We start from the raw sequence: 19,577 nt of genomic DNA, 5'->3' as shown, positions 1-19,577 counted from the left end.
TTACAGACCCACTAGAACTATATATTTAATCACTATGGTTACAGACCCCCTAGAACTATAGGTTTAATCACTATGGTTACAGACCCACTAGAACTATAGATTTAATCACTATGGTTACAGACCCACTAGAACTATAGATTTAATCACTATGGTTACAGACCACCTAGAACTATAGATTTAATCACTATGGATACAGACCCCCTAGAACTATAGATTTAATCACTATGGTTACAGACCCCCTAGAACTATAGATTTAATCACTATGGTTACAGACCCCCTAGAACTATAGATTTAATCACTATGGTTACAGACCCCCTAGAACTATAGGTTTAATCACTATGGTTACAGACCCCCTAGAACTATAGGTTCAATCACTATGGTTACAGACCCCCTAGAACTATATATTTAAGCACTATGGATACAGACCCCCTAGAACTATAGATTTAATCACTATGGATACAGACCCCCTAGAACTATAGATTTAATCACTATGGTTACAGACCCACTAGAACTATAGATTTAATCACTATGGTTACAGACCCCCTAGAACTATAGGTTTAATCACTATGGTTATAGACCCACTAGAACTATAGATTTAATCACTATGGTTACAGACCCCCTAGAACTATAGATTTAATCACTATGGTTACAGACCCCCTAGAACTATAGGTTTAATCACTATGATTACAGACCCACTATGTGTGTGTGTATGTATGTATGTGTGTGTGTGTGTGTGTGTGTGTGTGTGTGTGTGTGTGTGTGTGTGTGTGTGTGTGTGTAGGTTGTCTCCTCTGCACCATGCTGCTCTGAGCGGCAACAAGGAGCTGATCTCTCTGCTGTTGGAGGCTCAGGCCACAGTGGACATTAAGGACCAGAACGGTAACACTCCCTTCATACACACACACACACACACACACACACACACACACACACACTCTCTCTCCATCTTCTCTCTGGTGTGTTGTGGGTCTTAGTCTGATTCTGTGTGTTCCTCTGATGTGTTGTGGGTCGTAATCTGATTCTGTGTGTACCTCTGGTGTGTTGTGGGTCGTAGATTTTGTGTGTTCCTCTGATGTGTTGTGGGTCGTAGTCTGATTATGTGTGTTCCTCTGATGTGTTGTGGGTCATAGTCTGATTCTGTGTGTTCCCCTGGTGTGTTGTCGGTCGTAGTCTGATTCTGTGTGTTCCTCTGATGTGTTGTGGGTTGTAGTTTGATTCTGTGTGTTCCTATGATGTGTTGTGGGTCGTAGTCTGGTTCTGTGTGTTCCTCTGGTGTGTTGTGGGTCGTAGTCTGATTCTGTTTGTTCCTCTGTGGTTGCCGTAGGTATGCGTCCACTGCACTACGCGGCGTGGCAGGGGAAGACTGAGCCAATGAAAATGCTCCTGAAGGCGGGATCATCAGTCAACATTCAATCAGACGAGGGCCAGATCCCCCTGCACCTATCAGCACAGCACGGACATTACGACGGGGTAACGCCATACACACGGCAATACACACACACAACGACACACACACACACACACACACACACACACACAATGACACAAACACAACGACACACAAACACAACAACACACACACACACACAAACACAATGACACAAACACAACGACACACAAACACAACGACACACACACACGATGACACACACACAACGACACACACACAATGACACAAACACAACGACACACAAACACAACGACACACACACACAATGACACACACACAACGACACACAAACACAACGACACACACATCGACACACACACACAACGACACACAAACACAATGACACACACACACATCGACACACAAACACAACGACACACACACAACGACACACAAACACAATGACACACACAACGACACACACACAACGACACACACACAACGACACACAGACACAATGACACACACAACGACACACAAACACAACGACACACACACAACGACACACAAACACAATGACACACACAACGACACACACACAACGACACACAAACACAATGACACACACACACATCGACACACAAACACAACGACACACACACAACGACACACACACACAACGACACACACACACACAACGACACACACACACACAATGACACACACAGAACGACACACACACAACGACACACAGACACAATGACACACACACACAACGGCACAGACACACAACGACACACACACACACACACAACGACACACACACAGAACGACACAAACACACCGACACACACACACACACACACACAGACACACACACAAAGACAAAAACACACTGACACACACACACACACACACACACACACAACGACACACAGACACACACAACGACACACACACACACACACACAATGACACATACACACACACAACGACACACACACACACACAATGACACACACCGCCACACAGACACATCATAAAATGTGGTGTTCCTCACGGTTCTGGTCGAGGTCCACTGTGTTTTATGATCTGCCAGCGACTGAAACAGCTGTTACTTATCCCTATAACACTCAGTAGATCAGCACGGTAGAATTCAGAGGCTACTGTTCGTTATCACATGTTCTATGCTAGAGCTGCTTTAGAAAGCAAAAGTCGAATTGAAAACATTATTGCCGTTGTTGAATTCGATTTTCATAAAAGCAAGCTAGGACTGATGATTCGGTTATCATGGCAACTACTGTAGGTATCTAATAAACTACTGTAGTTATCTAGTAAACTACTGTTATTATCTAATAAACTACTGTAGGTATCTAATAAACTACTGTAGGTATCTAATAAACTACTGTAGGTATCTAATAAACTACTGTAGGTATCTAATAAACTACTGTAGGTATCTAATAAACTACTGTAACTATCTAATAAACTACTGTAGGTATCTAATAAACTACTGTTATTATCTAATAAACTACTGTAGGTATCTAATAAACTACTGTAGGTATCTAGTAAACTACTGTAGGTATCTAGTAAACTACTGTAGGTATCTAATAAACTACTGTAACTATCTAGTAAACTACTGTAGGTATCTAATAAACTACTGTAGGTATCTAATAAACTACTGTAGGTATCTAATAAACTACTGTAGGTATCTAGTAAACTACTGTAACTATCTAATAAACTACTGTAGGTATCTAATAAACTACTGTAGGTATCTAATACACTACTGTAGATATCTGGTAAACTACTGTAGGTATCTAGTAAACTACTGTAACTATCTAATAAACTACTGTAGGTATCTAATAAACTACTGTAGGTATCTAATAAACTACTGTAACTATCTAGTAAACTACTGTAGGTATCTAATAAACTACTGTAGGTATCTAATAAACTACTGTAACTATCTAATAAACTACTGTAACTATCTAATAAACTACTGTAGGTATCTAGTAAACTACTGTAGGTATCTAGTAAACTACTGTAGGTATCTAATAAACTACTGTAGGTATCTAATAAACTACTGTAGGTATCTAATAAACTACTGTAGGTATCTAATAAACTACTGTAGGTATCTAATAAACTACTGTAGCTATCTAGTAAACTACTGTAGCTATCTAGTAAACTACTGTAGGTATCTAGTAAACTACTGTAACTATCTAGTAAACTACTGTAGCTACAGTGGGGCAAAAAAGTATTTAGTCAGCCACCAATTGTGCAAGTTCTACCACTTAAAAAGATGAGAGAGGCCTGTAATTTTCATCATAGGTACACTTCAACTATGACAGACACAATTATTATCCCTATAAAAATAATTGATTGATTATCCCTTAATTATATTTAATAAGTCTGTGTTCAGTCTGAGATGTTGCTGCAGTCTAACCCCATGTATCTCTCTGTCTCTCTGTGTTCAGTCTGAGATGTTGCCCCAGTCTAATCCGTGTATCTCTCTGTCTCTCTGTGTTCAGTCTGAGATGTTGCCCCAGTCTAATCCGTGTATCTCTCTGTCTCTCTGTGTTCAGTCTGAGATGTTGCCCCAGTCTAATCCGTGTATCTCTCTGTCTCTCTGTGTTCAGTCTGAGATGTTGCCCCAGTCTAATCCGTGTATCTCTCTGTCTCTCTGTGTTCAGTCTGAGATGTTGCCCCAGTCTAATCCGTGTATCTCTCTGTCTCTCTGTGTTCAGTCTGAGATGTTGCCCCAGTCTAATCCGTGTATCTCTCTGTCTCTCTGTGTTCAGTCTGAGATGTTTCCCCAGTCTAATCCGTGTATCTCTCTGTCTCTCTGTGTTCAGTCTGAGATGTTGCTGCAGTCTAATCCGTGTATCTCTCTGTCTCTCTGTGTTCAGTCTGAGATGTTGCTGCAGTCTAACCCCGTGTGTCTCTCTGTGTTCAGTCTGAGATGTTGCCCCAGTCTAATCTGTGTATCTCTCTGTCTCTCTGTGTTCAGTCTGAGATGTTGCTGCAGTCTAATCCGTGTATCTCTCTGTCTCTCTGTGTTCAGTCTGAGATGTTGCCCCAGTCTAATCCGTGTATCTCTCTGTCTCTCTGTGTTCAGTCTGAGATGTTGCTGCAGTCTAATCCGTGTATCTCTCTGTCTCTCTGTGTTCAGTCTGAGATGTTGCCCCAGTCTAATCCGTGTATCTCTCTGTCTCTCTGTGTTCAGTCTGAGATGTTGCCCCAGTCTAATCCGTGTATCTCTCTGTCTCTCTGTGTTCAGTCTGAGATGTTGCCCCAGTCTAATCCGTGTATCTCTCTGTCTCTCTGTGTTCAGTCTGAGATGTTGCCCCAGTCTAATCCGTGTATCTCTCTGTCTCTCTGTGTTCAGTCTGAGATGTTGCCCCAGTCTAATCCGTGTATCTCTCTGTCTCTCTGTGTTCAGTGTTGCCCCAGTCTAATCCGTGTATCTCTCTGTCTCTCTGTGTTCAGTCTGAGATGTTGCCCCAGTCTAATCCGTGTATCCCTGTCTCTCTGTGTTCAGTCTGAGATGTTGCCCCAGTCTAATCCGTGTATCTCTCTGTCTCTCTGTGTTCAGTCTGAGATGTTGCCCCAGTCTAATCCGTGTATCTCTCTGTCTCTCTGTGTTCAGTCTGAGATGTTGCCCCAGTCTAATCCGTGTATCTCTCTGTCTCTCTGTGTCCAGTCTGAGATGTTGCCCCAGTCTAACCCCGTGTGTCTCTCTGTGTTCAGTCTGAGATGTTGCCCCAGTCTAATCTGTGTATCTCTCTGTCTCTCTGTGTTCAGTCTGAGATGTTGCTGCAGTCTAATCCGTGTATCTCTCTGTCTCTCTGTGTTCAGTCTGAGATGTTGCCCCAGTCTAATCCGTGTATCTCTCTGTCTCTCTGTGTTCAGTCTGAGATGTTGCTGCAGTCTAATCCGTGTATCTCTCTGTCTCTCTGTGTTCAGTCTGAGATGTTGCCCCAGTCTAATGCGTGTATCTCTCTGTCTCTCTGTGTTCAGTCTGAGATGTTGCCCCAGTCTAATCCGTGTATCTCTCTGTCTCTCTGTGTTCAGTCTGAGATGTTGCCCCAGTCTAATCCGTGTATCTCTCTGTCTCTCTGTGTTCAGTCTGAGATGTTGCCCCAGTCTAATCCGTGTATCTCTCTGTCTCTCTGTGTCCAGTCTGAGATGTTGCCCCAGTCTAATCCGTGTATCTCTCTGTCTCTCTGTGTTCAGTCTGAGATGTTGCCCCAGTCTAATCCGTGTATCTCTCTGTCTCTCTGTGTTCAGTCTGAGATGTTCCCCAGTCTAATCCGTGTATCTCTCTGTCTCTCTGTGTTCAGTCTGAGATGTTGCCCCAGTCTAATCCGTGTATCTCTCTGTCTCTCTGTGTTCAGTCTGAGATGTTGCCCCAGTCTAATCCGTGTATCTCTCTGTCTCTCTGTGTTCAGTCTGAGATGTTGCCCCAGTCTAATCCGTGTATCTCTCTGTCTCTCTGTGTTCAGTCTGAGATGTTGCCCCAGTCTAATCCGTGTATCTCTCTGTCTCTCTGTGTTCAGTCTGAGATGTTGCTGCAGTCTAATCCGTGTATCTCTCTGTCTCTCTGTGTTCAGTCTGAGATGTTGCCCCAGTCTAACCCGTGTATCTCTCTGTCTCTCTGTGTTCAGTCTGAGATGTTGCCCCAGTCTAATCCGTGTATCTCTCTGTCTCTCTGTGTTCAGTCTGAGATGTTGCCCCAGTCTAATCCGTGTATCTCTCTGTCTCTCTGTGTTCAGTCTGAGATGTTGCCCCAGTCTAACCCCGTGTATCTCTCTGTCTCTCTGTGTTCAGTCTGAGATGTTGCCCCAGTCTAATCCGTGTATCTCTCTGTCTCTCTGTGTTCAGTCTGAGATGTTGCCCCAGTCTAATCCGTGTATCTCTCTGTCTCTCTGTGTTCAGTCTGAGATGTTGCCCCAGTCTAATCCGTGTATCTCTCTGTCTCTCTGTGTTCAGTCTGAGATGTTGCCCCAGTCTAATCCGTGTATCTCTCTGTCTCTCTGTGTTCAGTCTGAGATGTTGCCCCAGTCTAATCCGTGTATCTCTCTGTCTCTCTGTGTTCAGTCTGAGATGTTGCCCCAGTCTAATCCGTGTATCTCTCTGTCTCTCTGTGTTCAGTCTGAGATGTTGCCCCAGTCTAATCCGTGTATCTCTCTGTCTCTCTGTGTTCAGTCTGAGATGTTGCCCCAGTCTAATCCGTGTATCTCTCTGTCTCTCTGTGTTCAGTCTGAGATGTTGCCCCAGTCTAATCCGTGTATCTCTCTGTCTCTCTGTGTTCAGTCTGAGATGTTTTTTCATAAAAGCAAGCTAGGACTGATGATTCGGTTATCATGGCAACTACTGTAGGTATCTAATAAACTACTGTAGTTATCTAGTAAACTACTGTTATTATCTAATAAACTACTGTAGGTATCTAACAAACTACTGTAGTTATCTAGTAAACTACTGTTATTATCTAATAAACTACTGTAGGTATCTAATAAACTACTGTAGTTATCTAGTAAACTACTGTAACTATCTAATAAACTACTGTAGCTATCTAGTAAACTACTGTAACTATCTAATAAACTACTGTAGGTATCTAATAAACTACTGTAACTATCTAATAAACTACTGTAACTATCTAATAAACTACTGTAGCTATCTAGTAAACTACTGTAGGTATCTAATAAACTACTGTAGGTATCTAATAAACTACTGTAGGTATCTAATAAACTACTGTAGGTATCTAATAAACTACTGTAGTTATCTAGTCAACTACTGTAGGTATCTAGTAAACTACTGTAGTTATCTAGTAAACTACTGTAGGTATCTAATAAACTACTGTAGTTATCTAGTAAACTACTGTTATTATCTAATAAACTACTGTAGGTATCTAATAAACTACTGTTATTATCTAATAAACTACTGTAACTATCTAATAAACTACTGTAGGTATCTAATAAACTACTGTAGGTATCTAATAAACTACTGTAGGTATCTAATAAACTACTGTAGCTATCTAATAAACTACTGTAGGTATCTAGTAAACTACTGTAGCTATCTAGTAAACTACTGTAGGTATCTAGTAAACTACTGTAACTATCTAGTAAACTACTGTAGCTACAGTGGGGCAAAAAAGTATTTAGTCAGCCACCAATTGTGCAAGTTCTACCACTTAAAAAGATGAGAGAGGCCTGTAATTTTCATCATAGGTACACTTCAACTATGACAGACACAATTATTATCCCTATAAAAATAATTGATTGATTATCCCTTAATTATATTTAATAAGTCTGTGTTCAGTCTGAGATGTTGCTGCAGTCTAACCCCGTGTATCTCTCTGTCTCTCTGTGTTCAGTCTGAGATGTTGCCCCAGTCTAATCCGTGTATCTCTCTGTCTCTCTGTGTTCAGTCTGAGATGTTGCCCCAGTCTAATCCGTGTATCTCTCTGTCTCTCTGTGTTCAGTCTGAGATGTTGCCCCAGTCTAATCCGTGTATCTCTCTGTCTCTCTGTGTTCAGTCTGAGATGTTGCCCCAGTCTAATCCGTGTATCTCTCTGTCTCTCTGTGTTCAGTCTGAGATGTTGCCCCAGTCTAATCCGTGCATCTCTCTGTCTCTCTGTGTTCAGTCTGAGATGTTTCCCCAGTCTAATCCGTGTATCTCTCTGTCTCTCTGTGTTCAGTCTGAGATGTTGCTGCAGTCTAATCCGTGTATCTCTCTGTCTCTCTGTGTTCAGTCTGAGATGTTGCTGCAGTCTAACCCCGTGTGTCTCTCTGTGTTCAGTCTGAGATGTTGCCCCAGTCTAATCTGTGTATCTCTCTGTCTCTCTGTGTTCAGTCTGAGATGTTGCTGCAGTCTAATCCGTGTATCTCTCTGTCTCTCTGTGTTCAGTCTGAGATGTTGCCCCAGTCTAATCCGTGTATCTCTCTGTCTCTCTGTGTTCAGTCTGAGATGTTGCTGCAGTCTAATCCGTGTATCTCTCTGTCTCTCTGTGTTCAGTCTGAGATGTTGCCCCAGTCTAATCCGTGTATCTCTCTGTCTCTCTGTGTTCAGTCTGAGATGTTGCCCCAGTCTAATCCGTGTATCTCTCTGTCTCTCTGTGTTCAGTCTGAGATGTTGCCCCAGTCTAATCCGTGTATCTCTCTGTCTCTCTGTGTCCAGTCTGAGATGTTGCCCCAGTCTAACCCCGTGTGTCTCTCTGTGTTCAGTCTGAGATGTTGCCCCAGTCTAATCTGTATATCTCTCTGTCTCTCTGTGTTCAGTCTGAGATGTTGCTGCAGTCTAATCCGTGTATCTCTCTGTCTCTCTGTGTTCAGTCTGAGATGTTGCCCCAGTCTAATCCGTGTATCTCTCTGTCTCTCTGTGTTCAGTCTGAGATGTTGCCCCAGTCTAATCCGTGTATCTCTCTGTCTCTCTGTGTTCAGTCTGAGATGTTGCCCCAGTCTAATCCGTGTATCTCTCTGTCTCTCTGTGTTCAGTCTGAGATGTTGCTGCAGTTGCCCCAGTCTAATCCGTGTATCTCTCTGTCTCTCTGTGTTCAGTCTGAGATGTTGCTGCAGTCTAATCCGTGTATCTCTCTGTCTCTCTGTGTTCAGTCTGAGATGTTGCCCCAGTCTAACCCGTGTATCTCTCTGTCTCTCTGTGTTCAGTCTGAGATGTTGCCCCAGTCTAATCCGTGTATCTCTCTGTCTCTCTGTGTTCAGTCTGAGATGTTGCCCCAGTCTAATCCGTGTATCTCTCTGTCTCTCTGTGTTCAGTCTGAGATGTTGCCCCAGTCTAACCCCGTGTATCTCTCTGTCTCTCTGTGTTCAGTCTGAGATGTTGCCCCAGTCTAATCCGTGTATCTCTCTGTCTCTCTGTGTTCAGTCTGAGATGTTGCCCCAGTCTAATCCGTGTATCTCTCTGTCTCTCTGTGTTCAGTCTGAGATGTTGCCCCAGTCTAATCCGTGTATCTCTCTGTCTCTCTGTGTTCAGTCTGAGATGTTGCCCCAGTCTAATCCGTGTATCTCTCTGTCTCTCTGTGTTCAGTCTGAGATGTTGCCCCAGTCTAATCCGTGTATCTCTCTGTCTCTCTGTGTTCAGTCTGAGATGTTGCCCCAGTCTAATCCGTGTATCTCTCTGTCTCTCTGTGTTCAGTCTGAGATGTTGCCCCAGTCTAATCCGTGTATCTCTCTGTCTCTCTGTGTTCAGTCTGAGATGTTGCCCCAGTCTAATCCGTGTATCTCTCTGTCTCTCTGTGTTCAGTCTGAGATGTTGCCCCAGTCTAATCCGTGTATCTCTCTGTCTCTCTGTGTTCAGTCTGAGATGTTTTTTCATAAAAGCAAGCTAGGACTGATGATTCGGTTATCATGGCAACTACTGTAGGTATCTAATAAACTACTGTAGTTATCTAGTAAACTACTGTTATTATCTAATAAACTACTGTAGGTATCTAACAAACTACTGTAGTTATCTAGTAAACTACTGTTATTATCTAATAAACTACTGTAGGTATCTAATAAACTACTGTAGTTATCTAGTAAACTACTGTAACTATCTAATAAACTACTGTAGCTATCTAGTAAACTACTGTAACTATCTAATAAACTACTGTAGGTATCTAATAAACTACTGTAACTATCTAATAAACTACTGTAACTATCTAATAAACTACTGTAGCTATCTAGTAAACTACTGTAGGTATCTAATAAACTACTGTAGGTATCTAATAAACTACTGTAGGTATCTAATAAACTACTGTAGGTATCTAATAAACTACTGTAGTTATCTAGTAAACTACTGTAGGTATCTAGTAAACTACTGTAGTTATCTAGTAAACTACTGTAGGTATCTAATAAACTACTGTAGTTATCTAGTAAACTACTGTTATTATCTAATAAACTACTGTAGGTATCTAATAAACTACTGTTATTATCTAATAAACTACTGTAACTATCTAATAAACTACTGTAGGTATCTAATAAACTACTGTAGGTATCTAATAAACTACTGTAGGTATCTAATAAACTACTGTAGCTATCTAATAAACTACTGTAGGTATCTAGTAAACTACTGTAGCTATCTAGTAAACTACTGTAGGTATCTAGTAAACTACTGTAACTATCTAGTAAACTACTGTAGCTACAGTGGGGCAAAAAAGTATTTAGTCAGCCACCAATTGTGCAAGTTCTACCACTTAAAAAGATGAGAGAGGCCTGTAATTTTCATCATAGGTACACTTCAACTATGACAGACACAATTATTATCCCTATAAAAATAATTGATTGATTATCCCTTAATTATATTTAATAAGTCTGTGTTCAGTCTGAGATGTTGCTGCAGTCTAACCCCGTGTATCTCTCTGTCTCTCTGTGTTCAGTCTGAGATGTTGCCCCAGTCTAATCCGTGTATCTCTCTGTCTCTCTGTGTTCAGTCTGAGATGTTGCCCCAGTCTAATCCGTGTATCTCTCTGTCTCTCTGTGTTCAGTCTGAGATGTTGCCCCAGTCTAATCCGTGTATCTCTCTGTCTCTCTGTGTTCAGTCTGAGATGTTGCCCCAGTCTAATCCGTGTATCTCTCTGTCTCTCTGTGTTCAGTCTGAGATGTTGCCCCAGTCTAATCCGTGTATCTCTCTGTCTCTCTGTGTTCAGTCTGAGATGTTTCCCCAGTCTAATCCGTGTATCTCTCTGTCTCTCTGTGTTCAGTCTGAGATGTTGCTGCAGTCTAATCCGTGTATCTCTCTGTCTCTCTGTGTTCAGTCTGAGATGTTGCTGCAGTCTAACCCCGTGTGTCTCTCTGTGTTCAGTCTGAGATGTTGCCCCAGTCTAATCCGTGTATCTCTCTGTCTCTCTGTGTTCAGTCTGAGATGTTGCCCCAGTCTAATCTGTGTATCTCTCTGTCTCTCTGTGTTCAGTCTGAGATGTTGCCCCAGTCTAATCCGTGTATCTCTCTGTCTCTCTGTGTTCAGTCTGAGATGTTGCCCCAGTCTAATCCGTGTATCTCTCTGTCTCTCTGTGTTCAGTCTGAGATGTTGCCCCAGTCTAATCCGTGTATCTCTCTGTCTCTCTGTGTTCAGTCTGAGATGTTGCCCCAGTCTAATCCGTGTATCTCTCTGTCTCTCTGTGTTCAGTCTGAGATGTTGCCCCAGTCTAACCCCGTGTATCTCTCTGTCTCTCTGTGTTCAGTCTGAGATGTTGCTGCAGTCTAATCCGTGTATCTCTCTGTCTCTCTGTGTTCAGTCTGAGATGTTGCCCCAGTCTAACCCCGTGTATCTCTCTGTCTCTCTGTGTTCAGTCTGAGATGTTGCCCCAGTCTAATCCGTGTATCTCTCTGTCTCTCTGTGTTCAGTCTGAGATGTTGCCCCAGTCTAATCCGTGTATCTCTCTGTCTCTCTGTGTTCAGTCTGAGATGTTGCACCAGTCTAATCCGTGTATCTCTCTGTCTCTCTGTGTTCAGTCTGAGATGTTGCCCCAGTCTAATCCGTGTATCTCTCTGTCTCTCTGTGTTCAGTCTGAGATGTTGCCCCAGTCTAATCCGTGTATCTCTCTGTCTCTCTGTGTTCAGTCTGAGATGTTGCCCCAGTCTAATCCGTGTATCTCTCTGTCTCTCTGTGTTCAGTCTGAGATGTTTCCCCAGTCTAATCCGTGTATCTCTCTGTCTCTCTGTGTTCAGTCTGAGATGTTGCTGCAGTCTAATCCGTGTATCTCTCTGTCTCTCTGTGTTCAGTCTGAGATGTTGCTGCAGTCTAACCCCGTGTGTCTCTCTGTGTTCAGTCTGAGATGTTGCCCCAGTCTAATCTGTGTATCTCTCTGTCTCTCTGTGTTCAGTCTGAGATGTTGCTGCAGTCTAATCCGTGTATCTCTCTGTCTCTCTGTGTTCAGTCTGAGATGTTGCCCCAGTCTAATCCGTGTATCTCTCTGTCTCTCTGTGTTCAGTCTGAGATGTTGCTGCAGTCTAATCCGTGTATCTCTCTGTCTCTCTGTGTTCAGTCTGAGATGTTGCCCCAGTCTAATCCGTGTATCTCTCTGTCTCTCTGTGTTCAGTCTGAGATGTTGCCCCAGTCTAATCCGTGTATCTCTCTGTCTCTCTGTGTTCAGTCTGAGATGTTGCCCCAGTCTAATCCGTGTATCTCTCTGTCTCTCTGTGTCCAGTCTGAGATGTTGCCCCAGTCTAACCCCGTGTGTCTCTCTGTGTTCAGTCTGAGATGTTGCCCCAGTCTAATCTGTGTATCTCTCTGTCTCTCTGTGTTCAGTCTGAGATGTTGCTGCAGTCTAATCCGTGTATCTCTCTGTCTCTCTGTGTTCAGTCTGAGATGTTGCCCCAGTCTAATCCGTGTATCTCTCTGTCTCTCTGTGTTCAGTCTGAGATGTTGCTGCAGTCTAATCCGTGTATCTCTCTGTCTCTCTGTGTTCAGTCTGAGATGTTGCCCCAGTCTAATCCGTGTATCTCTCTGTCTCTCTGTGTTCAGTCTGAGATGTTGCCCCAGTCTAATCCGTGTATCTCTCTGTCTCTCTGTGTTCAGTCTGAGATGTTGCCCCAGTCTAATCCGTGTATCTCTCTGTCTCTCTGTGTTCAGTCTGAGATGTTGCCCCAGTCTAATCCGTGTATCTCTCTGTCTCTCTGTGTCCAGTCTGAGATGTTGCCCCAGTCTAATCCGTGTATCTCTCTTTCTCTCTGTGTTCAGTCTGAGATGTTGCCCCAGTCTAATCCGTGTATCTCTCTGTCTCTCTGTGTTCAGTCTGAGATGTTCCCCAGTCTAATCCGTGTATCTCTCTGTCTCTCTGTGTTCAGTCTGAGATGTTGCCCCAGTCTAATCCGTGTATCTCTCTGTCTCTCTGTGTTCAGTCTGAGATGTTGCCCCAGTCTAATCCGTGTATCTCTCTGTCTCTCTGTGTTCAGTCTGAGATGTTGCCCCAGTCTAATCCGTGTATCTCTCTGTCTCTCTGTGTTCAGTCTGAGATGTTGCCCCAGTCTAATCCGTGTATCTCTCTGTCTCTCTGTGTTCAGTCTGAGATGTTGCTGCAGTCTAATCCGTGTATCTCTCTGTCTCTCTGTGTTCAGTCTGAGATGTTGCCCCAGTCTAATCCGTGTATCTCTCTGTCTCTCTGTGTTCAGTCTGAGATGTTGCCCCAGTCTAATCCGTGTATCTCTCTGTCTCTCTGTGTTCAGTCTGAGATGTTGCCCCAGTCTAATCCGTGTATCTCTCTGTCTCTCTGTGTTCAGTCTGAGATGTTGCCCCAGTCTAACCCCGTGTATCTCTCTGTCTCTCTGTGTTCAGTCTGAGATGTTGCCCCAGTCTAATCCGTGTATCTCTCTGTCTCTCTGTGTTCAGTCTGAGATGTTGCCCCAGTCTAATCCGTGTATCTCTCTGTCTCTCTGTGTTCAGTCTGAGATGTTGCCCCAGTCTAATCCGTGTATCTCTCTGTCTCTCTGTGTTCAGTCTGAGATGTTGCCCCAGTCTAATCCGTGTATCTCTCTGTCTCTCTGTGTTCAGTCTGAGATGTTGCCCCAGTCTAATCCGTGTATCTCTCTGTCTCTCTGTGTTCAGTCTGAGATGTTGCCCCAGTCTAATCCGTGTATCTCTCTGTCTCTCTGTGTTCAGTCTGAGATGTTGCCCCAGTCTAATCCGTGTATCTCTCTGTCTCTCTGTGTTCAGTCTGAGATGTTGCCCCAGTCTAATCCGTGTATCTCTCTGTCTCTCTGTGTTCAGTCTGAGATGTTGCCCCAGTCTAATCCGTGTATCTCTCTGTCTCTCTGTGTTCAGTCTGAGATGTTTTTTCATAAAAGCAAGCTAGGACTGATGATTCGGTTATCATGGCAACTACTGTAGGTATCTAATAAACTACTGTAGTTATCTAGTAAACTACTGTTATTATCTAATAAACTACTGTAGGTATCTAATAAACTACTGTAGTTATCTAGTAAACTACTGTTATTATCTAATAAACTACTGTAGGTATCTAATAAACTACTGTAGTTATCTAGTAAACTACTGTAACTATCTAATAAACTACTGTAGCTATCTAGTAAACTACTGTAACTATCTAATAAACTACTGTAGGTATCTAATAAACTACTGTAACTATCTAATAAACTACTGTAACTATCTAATAAACTACTGTAGCTATCTAGTAAACTACTGTAGGTATCTAATAAACTACTGTAGGTATCTAATAAACTACTGTAGTTATCTAGTAAACTACTGTAGGTATCTAGTAAACTACTGTAGTTATCTAGTAAACTACTGTAGGTATCTAATAAACTACTGTAGTTATCTAGTAAACTACTGTTATTATCTAATAAACTACTGTAGGTATCTAATAAACTACTGTTATTATCTAATAAACTACTGTAACTATCTAATAAACTACTGTAGGTATCTAATAAGCTACTGTAGGTATCTAATAAACTACTGTAGGTATCTAATAAACTACTGTAGCTATCTAATAAACTACTGTAGGTATCTAGTAAACTACTGTAGCTATCTAGTAAACTACTGTAGGTATCTAGTAAACTACTGTAACTATCTAGTAAACTACTGTAGCTACAGTGGGGCAAAAAAGTATTTAGTCAGCCACCAATTGTGCAAGTTCTACCACTTAAAAAGATGAGAGAGGCCTGTAATTTTCATCATAGGTACACTTCAACTATGACAGACACAATTATTATCCCTATAAAAATAATTGATTGATTATCCCTTAATTATATTTAATAAGTCTGTGTTCAGTCTGAGATGTTGCCCCAGTCTAATCCGTGTATCTCTCTGTCTCTCTGTGTTCAGTCTGAGATGTTGCCCCAGTCTAATCCGTGTATCTCTCTGTCTCTCTGTGTCCAGTCTGAGATGTTGCCCCAGTCTAATCCGTGTATCTCTCTGTCTCTCTGTGTTCAGTCTGAGATGTTGCCCCAGTCTAATCCGTGTATCTCTCTGTCTCTCTGTGTTCAGTCTGAGATGTTGCCCCAGTCTAACCCCGTGTATCTCTCTGTCTCTCTGTGTTCAGTCTGAGATGTTGCCCCAGTCTAACCCCGTGTATCTCTCTGTCTCTCTGTGTTCAGTCTGAGATGTTGCCCCAGTCTAATCCGTGTATCTCTCTGTCTCTCTGTGTTCAGTCTGAGATGTTGCCCCAGTCTAATCTGTGTATCTCTCTGTCTCTCTGTGTTCAGTCTGAGATGTTGCCCCAGTCTAATCCGTGTATCTCTCTGTCTCTCTGTGTTCAGTCTGAGATGTTGCCCCAGTCTAATCCGTGTATCTCTCTGTCTCTCTGTGTTCAGTCTGAGATGTTGCCCCAGTCTAATCCGTGTATCTCTCTGTCTCTCTGTGTTCAGTCTGAGATGTTGCCCCAGTCTAATCCGTGTATCTCTCTGTCTCTCTGTGTTCAGTCTGAGATGTTGCCCCAGTCTAACCCCGTGTATCTCTCTGTCTCTCTGTGTTCAGTCTGAGATGTTGCTGCAGTCTAATCCGTGTATCTCTCTGTCTCTCTGTGTTCAGTCTGAGATGTTGCCCCAGTCTAACCCCGTGTATCTCTCTGTCTCTCTGTGTTCAGTCTGAGATGTTGCCCCAGTCTAATCCGTGTATCTCTCTGTCTCTCTGTGTTCAGTCTGAGATGTTGCCCCAGTCTAATCCGTGTATCTCTCTGTCTCTCTGTGTTCAGTCTGAGATGTTGCACCAGTCTAATCCGTGTATCTCTCTGTCTCTCTGTGTTCAGTCTGAGATGTTGCCCCAGTCTAATCCGTGTATCTCTCTGTCTCTCTGTGTTCAGTCTGAGATGTTGCCCCAGTCTAATCCGTGTATCTCTCTGTCTCTCTGTGTTCAGTCTGAGATGTTGCTGCAGCACCAGTCTAATCCGTGTATCTCTCTGTCTCTCTGTGTTCAGTCTGAGATGTTGCCCCAGTCTAATCCGTGTATCTCTCTGTCTCTCTGTGGTCAGTCTGAGATGTTGCTGCAGCACCAGTCTAATCCGTGTATCTCTCTGTCTCTCTGTGTTCAGTCTGAGATGTTGCACCAGTCTAATCCGTGTATCTCTCTGTCTCTCTGTGTTCAGTCTGAGATGTTGCCCCAGTCTAATCCGTGTATCTCTCTGTCTCTCTGTGTTCAGTCTGAGATGTTGCCCCAGTCTAACCCCGTGTATCTCTCTGTCTCTCTGTGTTCAGTCTGAGATGTTGCCCCAGTCTAATCCGTGTATCTCTCTGTCTCTCTGTGTTCAGTCTGAGATGTTGCCCCAGTCTAATCCGTGTATCTCTCTGTCTCTCTGTGTTCAGTCTGAGATGTTGCCCCAGTCTAATCCGTGTATCTCTCTGTCTCTTTGTGTTCAGTCTGAGATGTTGCTGCAGCACCAGTCTAATCCGTGTATCTCTCTGTCTCTCTGTGTTCAGTCTGAGATGTTGCCCCAGTCTAATCCGTGTATCTCTCTGTCTCTCTGTGTTCAGTCTGAGATGTTGCCCCAGTCTAATCCGTGTATCTCTCTGTCTCTCTGTGTTCAGTCTGAGATGTTGCCCCAGTCTAATCCGTGTATCTCTCTGTCTCTCTGTGTTCAGTCTGAGATGTTGCCCCAGTCTAATCCGTGTATCTCTCTGTCTCTCTGTGTTCAGTCTGAGATGTTGCCCCAGTCTAACCCCGTGTATCTCTCTGTCTCTCTGTGTTCAGTCTGAGATGTTGCACCAGTCTAATCCGTGTATCTCTCTGTCTCTCTGTGTTCAGTCTGAGATGTTGCCCCAGTCTAATCCGTGTATCTCTCTCTCTCTGTGTTCAGTCTGAGATGTTGCCCCAGTCTAATCCGTGTATCTCTCTGTCTCTCTGTGTTCAGTCTGAGATGTTGCTGCAGCACCAGTCTAATCCGTGTATCTCCGACACGGCCGGTAAGACTCCTCTGGACCTGGCCTGTGAATTTGGACGAGTGGGGGTGAGTCACAAACACACACGCACGCACGCACACACACACACACACACGCACGCACGCACGCACACACACACACACACGCATAATGTGTATAGGTGGTGTCTCAGTAGTAATGTGTGTATAATGTGTATAGGTGGTGTCTCAGTAGTAATGTGTGTATAATGTGTATAGGTGGTGTCTCAATAGTAATGTGTGTATAATGTGTATAGGTGGTGTCTCCTCAGTAGTAATGTGTTGAGGTGGTGTCTCAGTAGTAATGTGTGTATAATGTGTATAGGTGGTGTCTCAGTAGTAATGTGTGTATAATGTGTATAGGTGGTGTCTCAGTAGTAATGTGTGTATAATGTGTATAGGTGGTGTCTCAGTAGTAATGTGTGTATAATGTGTATAGGTGGTGTCTCCTCAGTAGTAATGTGTGTATAATGTGTATAGGTGGTGTCTCAGTAGTAATGTGTGTATAATGTGTATAGGTGGTGTCTCAGTAGTAATGTGTGTATAATGTGTACAGGTGGTGTCTCAGTAGTAATGTGTGTATAATGTGTATAGGTGGTGTCTCAGTAGTAATGTGTGTATAATGTGTACAGGTGGTGTCTCAGTAGTAATGTGTGTATAATGTGTACAGGTGGTGTCTCAGTAGTAATGTGTGTATAATGTGTACAGGTGGTGTCTCAGTAGTAATGTGTGTATAATGTGTACAGATGGTGTCTCAGTAGTAATGTGTGTATAATGTGTACAGGTGGTGTCTCAGTAGTAATGTGTGTATAATGTGTACAGGTGGTGTCTCAGTAGTAATGTGTGTATAATGTGTACAGGTGGTGTCTCAGTAGTAATGTGTGTATAATGTGTACAGGTGGTGTCTCAGTAGTAATGTGTGTATAATGTGTACAGGTGGTCCAGCTGCTCCTCAGTAGTAATGTGTGTATAATGTGTACAGGTGGTCCAGCTGCTCCTCAGTAGTAATGTGTGTATAATGTGTGCAGGTGGTGTCTCAGTAGTAATGTGTGTATAATGTGTACAGGTGGTCCAGCTGCTCCTCAGTAGTAATGTGTGTATAATGTGTACAGGTGGTCCAGCTGCTCCTCAGTAGTAATGTGTGTATAATGTGTACAGGTGGTCCAGCTGCTCCTCAGTAGTAATGTGTGTATAATGTGTACAGGTGGTCCAGCTGCTCCTCAGTAGTAATGTGTGTATAATGTGTACAGGTGGTCCAGCTGCTCCTCAGTAGTCATTTGTGTATAATGTGTACAGGTGGTCCAGCTGCTCCTCAGTAGTAATGTGTGTATAATGTGTACAGGTGGTCCAGCTGCTCCTCAGTAGTAATGTGTGTATAATGTGTACAGGTGGTCCAGCTGCTCCTCAGTAGTAATGTGTGTATAATGTGTACAGGTGGTCCAGCTGCTCCTCAGTAGTAATGTCTGTATAATGTGTATAGGTGGTCCAGCTGCTCCTCAGTAGTAATGTGTGTATAATGTGTACAGGTGGTCCAGCTGCTCCTCAGTAGTAATGTGTGTATAATGTGTACAGGTGGTCCAGCTGCTCCTCAGTAGTAATGTGAGTATAATGTGTACAGGTGGTGTCTCAGTAGTAATGTGTGTATAATGTGTACAGGTGGTCCAGCTGCTCCTCAGTAGTAATGTGTGTATAATGTGTACAGGTGGTGTCTCAGTAGTAATGTGTGTATAATGTGTACAGGTGGTCCAGCTGCTCCTCAGTAGTCATGTGTGTATAATGTGTACAGGTGGTCCAGCTGCTCCTCAGTAGTAATGTGTGTATAATGTGTACAGGTGGTCCAGCTGCTCCTCAGTAGTAATGTGTGTATAATGTGTACAGGTGGTCCAGCTGCTCCTCAGTAGTAATGTGTGTATAATGTGTACAGGTGGTCCAGCTGCTCCTCAGTAGTAATGTGTGTATAATGTGTACAGGTGGTCCAGCTGCTCCTCAGTAGTAATGTGTGTATAATGTGTACAGGTGGTCCAGCTGCTCCTCAGTAGTAATGTCTGTGCAGCGATGATCGAGCCGAAGCCGTCGAACCCCAACGGCGTCTCTCCTCTTCACCTGGCCGCCAAGAACGGACACATCGATGTCATACGGTCAGGACATGACATCATCGCTGACATCGTCACTCTGACTTCATCATCATCATCATCACTCTGACATCATCATCATCACTCTGACATCATCATCATCACTCTGACATCATCATCACTCTGACATCATCATCATCCCTCTGACATCGTAACCACTCTGACATCATCATCATTCTGACATCATCATCACTCTGACATCATCATCGTTCTGACATCATCA

At 43.2% G+C, this 19,577-nt stretch overlaps 1 protein-coding gene across 3 annotated transcripts in view; it reads left to right on the top strand.

Annotated features, from left to right (window-relative positions):
* Positions 1-19,577, top strand: part of LOC139394522 (caskin-1) — a 123,221-nt gene that overhangs the window by 33,894 nt on the left and 69,750 nt on the right. For all 3 annotated transcript variants that reach the window (XM_071142612.1, XM_071142611.1, XM_071142610.1), the window contains exons 3-6: positions 782-879; positions 1,325-1,470; positions 17,178-17,273; positions 19,239-19,360. In XM_071142612.1, the coding sequence (XP_070998713.1) occupies positions 782-879; positions 1,325-1,470; positions 17,178-17,273; positions 19,239-19,360 (462 nt within the window). The remainder of the gene's footprint in view (positions 1-781; positions 880-1,324; positions 1,471-17,177; positions 17,274-19,238; positions 19,361-19,577) is intronic.

Source organism: Oncorhynchus clarkii, unplaced genomic scaffold (assembly GCF_045791955.1).
Source record: "Oncorhynchus clarkii lewisi isolate Uvic-CL-2024 unplaced genomic scaffold, UVic_Ocla_1.0 unplaced_contig_11241_pilon_pilon, whole genome shotgun sequence".
NCBI classification, from domain to species: Eukaryota; Metazoa; Chordata; class Actinopteri; order Salmoniformes; family Salmonidae; genus Oncorhynchus; species Oncorhynchus clarkii.
Note: the sequence above shows the minus strand (reverse complement) of the source record. Positions and strands in the feature narration are given on the sequence as shown.